Below are 8753 nucleotides of genomic sequence, written 5' to 3'. Positions count from 1 at the left end.
CTTTTATGTTTTATGTTCAACATAAGAAAGCAACTCATACAGGTTTGGAACGACATGAGGGTGAGTAAATGAATTGTCATTTTATTAACTATTTAACTTTTATTAGGGTAAAAAAAAAACAGGAGGACATGATGATATTTACTATTTTTACACACCAGAGGCTTTTAAATGAATTGTGCATCTAAAATATGCGTGTTAGAGAATGTACAAATGGTTAACATTGTTTGTGTCATCAGTCAGAAAAGCAGTTCTGGGCTTTTTTTTTTTTAGCTAACTCAGTTGTTATTCTTGGCTGAAAAGAATAAATATAGGATACAATATATAGGAAATAAATACAGGGCTCTACAGTGCGACCATTTCAGTCGCATCTGCGACTGAAAACTACTGCGTGCTCACAGCTCAGCCGCTGCACATCTCCATTCAAACACAGCGGTGTCTTGTTTATGAATGAACTTTTTTTTTTTTTAATGAACCTAGTGAGTCAGTGATTCATGATTACCCATTCATAAAGACAGTCACTTGATTCATTCCTGAATGAATCAGCCGTTCGAATGAATCAATTGAATGAATGATTCAGTGATAAAAATCAGTGACTTACCACCACCTGCTGGCAGTTTGTTTCATTTTAAAAGTATCTTTTCAGTTATTTAAATCATTTAATATTTCTATATTCAAAATGTTATATTTAAAACATTAATATCATCATGAATTTATGGATTTAATTGCACTCATTCCACTTCTGAGCCTCATTAAATGTCTGAAAGTACACCAAGCCACTTTTGTGTTCTTCTGTGCCACACTCTACAAATTAATTTTTATTAATACTGATTTAATTTGATTGGAATTGTTTAGAAGGTGCTCCTAAAATTTTGAACGTGCGCCTACATTTTTTAAGTTAGGAGCACAAGTGCTCCTAAAAAGAAAAGTAAGTGTAGAGCCCTGAAATATGTACACAGTTTGGATTAAATGTAAGTATAGTAAAAAATTTTAATTAGCATGTTTTTGTGTTTTGCTTTGGTACCGAGAACCGTGGACTTTCACTGGTATTGGTACCGAATACTGACATTTTGGTACTGTGACAGCACTACCTGTATGTGTTTAAAAAACATGAGGGAGAATAAAATATAAAGTTCTTGCTTGAATGGGTGTCGTTTCTTACCTTGTGGATGAAGTTTTCTATTTTGGTTTGCAGGCCCCACCACTTGAACTTGACGGTGACTAGTTTGTACGCACACATACGAGGGGCATCTGGCTTAGCCAAGAGCTCTTTCTGTTCAGGGAGAAATCACACATGGGCTTTATATGGAACTGAATTAACAGGGAACAAAAATCTCTGATAAATTAACTAATATAATACAGCCACTCACCTTCCAGTCCGGTCCTAAAGGTCCCCGGCCTGTTTTCTCTGATTGAAAGATTGCTGGGTCCTCTTCCTGTTTATAATCCTGAGAGAACAACAACTGGGTCACATGTGTTTTCTTTATGGTTAATATTTCTCCACATTGTCTTGGTCAAGTCATCTTAGATGTAATTCCAGAGATGGATATTTTATTTTGATTAAAAAAAAATCTATAAATCAAAACATTTTAATTTATCACCAATTACCAGGAACATTCAGAAAGTAAAAATGGTCAATTTTGATTTCATGTTATCAGTGTTGTCAACTACTCAAAGTAGCTAAAGCCTGCTTAAACAGTTGCTAGATGACGCCATGCACTAATTAACATTATACCATATTTGAATATGAAATATATATATATATATATATATATATATATATAACAAAAATACAAACTTTTGACCAGTAGTGTGCATGTGAAGTGATCCCTCAAGAGTCACAAGACTTCTTGTGTAGTTAGTTTTGTGTGTGTGTGTATGTGTGTGTGAGAGAAGAGAAATACATGAATAAATGAATAAATAAAATAAAGTGCTAAATGATTCTTTAAGAGAGTCACTAGATTTATGGTGAGATTAAAATAGTTCAAAAGTCTGGGGTCAGTAAGATTATTTTTAATGTAAATTTCATATACTATAAATCATAATGATCACTCAGAGAGTTGCTTGATTTGTCAATAGGTGCTTTTTGAAAAAAATAAGTTGCTAAAGGTGTCTGAAAAGGTAACAATACGTTATCTTAAAAAACACCTTCCCACCACCTTCAGTTTGGGAATTCCCATCATTTCCGTCTTTTCACACTGGTGCGCACACTTGCGCGCTACCTTTTAATCTCTCAAACCTCGGTGCTGAGTACCGTGAACATATGGGAATAAAGATTAACCTGAACCAGGACTGATCCACTTAACTAATTAAAGATATGAAGCATAAAAGCGCTGGGGCCTGGGAGGAGCAGTCACTTCAGCGACCCTCTACAGTGAGCAGGTCAGCATGAGATGAAGAGGAGCAGATAACCAACACACTCCTGCTAGTCAACAAACCACGACTCTGGACTCCAGTCAAACAGACACAGCTGTATTTATGCACTCGGCACAGAGCCAGAATGAGGTCACATGGAAACGCATTTGGATTTATTCAAAGCAGCTGATGTTTGACGCAGTGTGCGTGTCTGCTTGTACACGGCACCGGCAGCTAGTTTGTTTGATCTTGAGGCTTGAGTTTTTAGCAGCGATGTCTACAGCTTCAAACAGACCAGATTGTGCAGTAAACTCTGCCGCTTACAGCAGGTTCAGGTCTCCCTGCTGTAGATAAAGATAAGAAGAAGCCTTCTTGGTAAACTATTGAACCTCGAGTAATGCAGGTTAAAAGGGCAATGGTCCACACGCTCTAATGTCATGTCACCCTAATCCAGTTTTATGTAACACGCCGGCTAAAGGCTGAATCACAAGTCACACACTAGCCAGCCTAAATAGCATGCGGGATAAGGATTAGCACGTCCCAAATCACAGCACACTGGAAACAGTTGGCTAAAAGTGCTATTTCTTGTGGATTTTTAATGTCCATGTTTTTAGGCTACCATTGACTCTAAATTTGTGTGCTACAGGAGGAGGAATTTGTGACGTTGTAATTTGTTTGTATGAACCTAATCAATAATGAAATTAATTTAGATACACTAATACTTACATGCAAACAAACAGCATGCAACAAAGGGGTTTGTTGTATTAAGACAATTTTATGACATGATGTCTTGCTACAAAGTACATGCACTACTGTTTAAAAGTTTGGGGTCAGCAAGATTTTTTATGTTTTTGAGTTTCTTCTGCTCACCAAGACTTCATTTATTTGATTAAAAAAATGAGTGAAAACAGTAAAATTGTGAAATATTATTACTATTTAAAATAACTGTTTTCTATTTGAATGTATTGTAAAATCTAATCCTTCGGACATCATTCGAATATGCTGATTTGCTGCTCAATAAATATATTTTCATATATATTTTGTAACATTTTAAATGTCTTTACTGACACTTCAATTTAATGCATACTTAATTTCTTTCAAAAACAAAACAAAAAATCTTACTGACCTCAAACTTTTTGTGCAGGGAATATTACATAAAACACAATATTAAACTAAGTGGATAAATCAGATTTTGCCAGTTTGAGATTATCTGCATCAGCCGATAAGCATTTACGCATGAGCAATTAACACAAGCACAATGGTTGAACACTAAATGAGTCTCAAATAGTTCCAATGGTCTCATTTAATGCATGATTTTATCCAAAAAGGACTCACAAATGAGGAACATCACACCAAAACCTCAAATGCAAAAACAGCTTAATGCACTTGCAGCAGAGGGTGGGGTTATGCAAATTAGTTGCCACTCGTTGGATATCAACAGTCCATTTTTGAATGCCAGCTGACCACAAGGTGACCAGCAGGAATGGACTATAAGCTTTATATTCAAAATGGGTATTGCTACTAAAAGGCACAAAGAATGTGTGCAAATGAGATCAGAACATTTGTAGACTGATGTAAAGTGAACTCACTCCAGGTTCAACGTGAGACCGATCGGCTATATCGATATGTACGACTTCGACCGTCTTCCATGTGGTGGGATCCAGATCATGTACCTGCAATTGGGCACAAACAAACACAAAAAACATATCAGCTTGAGCATGAGATTACAGATGCATTCAAAACATCACAAAAACAAAGAAACGTCTCACTCACATTCTCTAAAGAGCCCGTGTCAGGTTTGTGCCATGTTTCAATTTTAATCATGAAGTCATCTTTCATGTATTCGTTCTGAGGAGAAGATACAGTGTTGTTTACATTCATGAAATGCGGTTTTATCACAAACAGCAGCATAAGTTCACTTTAAAATGTGGTTTAACAGCGCATGCAATGCAAGTATGTTTCTAAAGGGTAATCTGAGGTCCAACAAGTTTAGAGCCGTCCAAACCGCATGTTTTTAAACTGGCTTTAATGCTGGAGGGAACGAGTTCCTAGAAAACAGGAAGTAAATAGGCTGTACTCCAAGTTCTAGGTAAACTGGCGTTATGATTGGTGTGCTGAACTAAAATAAACACACATACAGTGGTCCCAAAACATATTCAGACACTTGAAGGAATAGTTCAGCCAAAAATGAAAACTTGCTAAAAATGTCCTCACCCTCGGGCCATCCAAGATGTAGATGAGTTTGTTTGTTCATGGGAACAGATTTGGAGAAATTTGGCATTACATCACTTGCTCAACAATGGATCGTCTGCAGTGAATGGGTGCCGTCAGAATGAGAGTCCAAACAGCTGATAAAAACATCACAATAATCCACACCACTCCAGTCCATCAGTTAACATCTTGGAAACCAAAAAGTTTTAATTTGAAACATCACTTCTGACCAAAAAATGAGTCCATAATCCATAACACCACTTCCTCCAGTGATAAAGTCCACCTCCTGTTGTCCTCTCACATCAAAATCTACACACATATTTGTTTAGAGCTGTTTGGGACTGTTTTCACTTATAAACGGTGTTTGATCTGTGCATATTTCTCTCCTAATTCAGACGAGAAAACTTGTTCTTTGAAGAAAGCAATATTATGGATAGAGGACTCATATTTTAGCCAGAAGCAATAGTTTGAAGTTAAAAAAAAGTATTAATGATGGATTTCTTTCTAACAAAGATGCAGCTTTTGGCTTCAGAAGACATTAATTGATGGACTGGAGTGGTGTGGGTTACTTGTGGATTATTGTGATGTTTTTATCAGCTGTTTGGACTCTCATTCTGACGGCACCCATTCACTGCAGAGCATCCATTGGTGAGCAAGTGATGCAATGCTACATTTCTCCAAATGTGCTCCAGTGAAGAAACAAACTCATCTACATCTTGAATGGCCTGAGGGTGAGTACATCTTCAGCAAATTTTCTTTTTTGGCTGGACTATTCCTTTAAGCCACACTTAGAAGTATGAGTGACAAAATAATTATTTATCAAACAGAAAGATGGCACACGTGCACTTTGCAAACAAAAGTTTTGACAAAAACAAGTCACAAGAAACTATAAAGACATGCAAATACAGACACTTAATCTGATGCAATGACATTCACACACTTACAAGCATGTCTGAATAGTTTTTAAAAGTCACTGTGTCAATTCACATGCTAAGAATCAAATAATGTGACTCGATCAAAAACAACTTTTACAAACTGCAGGCACTTCATAGTAAATGATCATGCACTAAAGTTTAGTGTACAGTCATAATGACAGCTAGTGTTCATACTTACAGTCACAACTGAGGAGAATGGAGCAGCATGCAAAAATAAAAGAAGAAAAATAATCAGGTGACACAAATAAACCATTCATATTTCCACTGTCAAAACAGACCAAAACAAATGAGGCCCGAAACATACTCGGAGTTCATGAATGCAAACCGTTACAGCCACGAAATATGTCAGAGGTCAATTCATAATGCAAGTCAAGTATGTACAGCCTTCTTAGTGTATCAGACACTACGGGTCTCAGTCATTTAACCAACTTAATGTTGGCTAAAAACAACAGGGTTTAGCTAGGCATGCTTTGGTTGAGTATTCATGTCTGTGTTTGCATACTTGCCGAGTATGTTTCCGGCCTAATTCTTTACCAAACGGCACATGTGAGAACTTCGTGAAACAATCAAAAAACATTGTACACACATGACATCTGTGCCAATATGTAATTCATTACATATTGTCGTATGCAATAAAAACATAATAGTGACGGACTGTGTGGTATAACGGATGAAAAGGTTTCCAACTCACTCGTGCGGCAGTATGGATAAGCATTCCAAGCCTTTTCATGGAAAACTAATGCCCCCTCTGGTGCGATCATCTTCACAAAGCCTGGCACTTTACTGGATGAATGCAAAACACAAGAGTAATGAAGCAAAGCCGGAGTAATTATTTACAGCTTCGCGTTAAGTTGAATGGCTTGCCGTCTGATAATATGCTGCAAAACACTTGAGATGCGTCACATCTGACAATACTAAACCGTAGGTGGTGTTAGTATCAAGAATTAAAAAACAAGTCTGCAATTACAGAAAATTACTAACTTGACAAAACTATTAAAGTATAACTATTACAGAATAAAACGACCCATTTTTACCTCTTTAAGTGGTAGATTTTGTGTGTGTATTGTCCCTTCTCGCCTTCCTTCTCATAGGGTTCATTCTTGAGCACTTCAATGCCTTCTCCTCCACCCGTCTCGTTTTTACTGGCCTCAGCCACCGAGAAAAGCTGCCCGACTTGATACTGCAATGGCAGAGAGAAAAAGGTGAGGTTTGATAGATCAGATGGTAAGAGATGGTATAACCACACTTAAAATTCAATACCAAATCAAAGGTGACTATTGACCTATGAACCCTATGAAATAAAAAAACTGGAGTTTAGTCCAGGTCTATTATAGTTAACTAAAACTGAAACCATAAAAAAGTTGTTCCTTAGTGTTATTTTAGTATCATTGAGATAACACTTTTTAATTTATAGTTTTCTTTAATATTTTGAATGTTTTTATATATATTTCGACTTTAAAGTTTTAGTAATTTTGTTCTGTGTTTGTCATTTTTAGTAGCTTCTGTTTTTTCTATACTTTTTAAGTCATTTTTATTACATTTATCTTAGTACAAGTCAAACTAAATTAAAATGAGAAATGTTGCCTTGACAACTAGCTGAAATAATTTTTTATATTTGTATTATATTATTTATTATATTCAATTATATGAATATTTATATAAACGTTTATTTTATTTCAAGTAATGATTTGTTTTTTAATTTTAGTTCCAGGTTAATTATAATAACCCTGGTTATCTGAAATAAAATATACATTAACTAACACAAAATAAAAAAATGTAAAAAAAAAAATTAAGCTAGCTGCCAAGGCAACATTTTTATTTAGTTTAATTTGATGTACTAAAACAATTTAAAAATAGAAACTATATAGAAAAAGTACAGATGAACAAAATACTAAAATGACAAAAACAAACACACACACACAAAAAGTTTAAAATTAAAATGAGAAATATAAAAAACTAATTCAGAATATGAAAAAAAAAACTATAATAGTATCTCTCTGAAACTAAAATAATTTTGGTTTCGTCCGTGTCTTTGAGGTCATCTTTATGCTAGTGCACTCCTAAAAAGTCCTCTTGGAAAATAGATATTAATCTTAAAAGAAGTTTTTAAAAAAAAATGTATTTTATCTTATCTCTTAAAATTAGTACTAGTGGATCTCACATGCATGAATACACAAACCCTACAGACTTCATATAGGAAACGCACTCAGATCAGCGTCTGTGGAATTAAACAGCTCTCGTATAATTAAAATACGTCCCTTCCAGCAGTTCCAGATATGAAGACAAAGCTTTGCATTGTGTGACTGATTGATGCCTTAGAGGGACATTATAGTAAAACCACTTTTACAAAGGCAAACAGGGAACTGATGTAGATATATGCATGAATAGTTAAGCTAGGCTTTGGACCAGGGTTATTATAGGTAACTAAAACCATAAAAAAATATGTTAGTTTAACTTGATGTACTAAAACTAATGCTGAAATAAAAGCTATATAGAAGGGTTATTACAGTTAACCGAAATTAAAGCTGACACTAAAATTAAAACCATTAAAAATGTCTCTTGAAATAAAATGAACTGAAATAAATGAACTGAAAAAAAAACAACACATTTAAATAAATATTTATATTGAAATGTTTTAAATAATTATTTCAACTATTTGCAAAGGCAACGTATTTAATTTTTAATTAAACTTAATGTACTAAAATATAACTAAAATTAAATAACTGTAATTACAGATTTAGGTTAAATAAAGATGTCAGTCTTTATTTTTCTTCTTTTTAGGAAACAAATCGAAGAAAAAATAAACAAATTTTACTGTTCCTAATATTCTGTGTTGCTCAAAAATTAAATATATTGTGTTCAGCGGAAAACATTTTTTTTTTTTACCCAGTCATTTAAAAATAACACATTTTAGAGCTGTAACAACAATACCGTGATACCGTGATATTTTTGCTTAAGGTTATCGTACCATCAAAATCTCATACCGGCCCATGCCTAATTCACACATAGTGTTCAAATCTGTAATAGATTTGTAGATTTGTATCATGGGATCTGAAATATTTTCTAATGTTTTAAAAGAATTCTCTTCTGCTCAGCAAGGCTGCATTTATTTGTACAGTAAAAAAATACATGCCTGATTCAAGAAGGGGGTCTCAAAAATTACCAATAAAAATTATTTTACTAACTTATTCATTTTAAGTTAAATTGTGCTTTGTTGGTATAATGTCTGCTAGAATGTTAAAAAATGTTCAGTGC

General features: G+C 34.4%; 1 protein-coding gene across 4 annotated transcripts in view; it reads right to left on the bottom strand.

Annotated features, from left to right (window-relative positions):
• LOC107653151 (phosphatidylinositol transfer protein beta isoform) overlaps positions 1 to 8753 on the bottom strand; it is a 24990-nt gene that overhangs the window by 10744 nt on the left and 5493 nt on the right. For all 4 annotated transcript variants that reach the window (XM_016440043.1, XM_016439970.1, XM_016439838.1 and 1 more), the window contains exons 3-9: positions 6533 to 6678; positions 6190 to 6281; positions 5677 to 5684; positions 4126 to 4200; positions 3942 to 4025; positions 1368 to 1445; positions 1160 to 1270 (exon numbers count right to left, since the gene is read on the bottom strand). In XM_016440043.1, coding sequence (XP_016295529.1) covers positions 1160 to 1270; positions 1368 to 1445; positions 3942 to 4025; positions 4126 to 4200; positions 5677 to 5684; positions 6190 to 6281; positions 6533 to 6678 — 594 coding nt within the window. The remainder of the gene's footprint in view (positions 1 to 1159; positions 1271 to 1367; positions 1446 to 3941; positions 4026 to 4125; positions 4201 to 5676; positions 5685 to 6189; positions 6282 to 6532; positions 6679 to 8753) is intronic.

Source organism: Sinocyclocheilus anshuiensis, unplaced genomic scaffold, assembly GCF_001515605.1.
Source record: "Sinocyclocheilus anshuiensis isolate Anshui unplaced genomic scaffold, SAMN03320099.WGS_v1.1 scaffold269, whole genome shotgun sequence".
In the NCBI taxonomy this organism is placed as follows: Eukaryota; Metazoa; Chordata; class Actinopteri; order Cypriniformes; family Cyprinidae; genus Sinocyclocheilus; species Sinocyclocheilus anshuiensis.
This window is presented reverse-complemented; position numbering and strand designations above follow the sequence as displayed.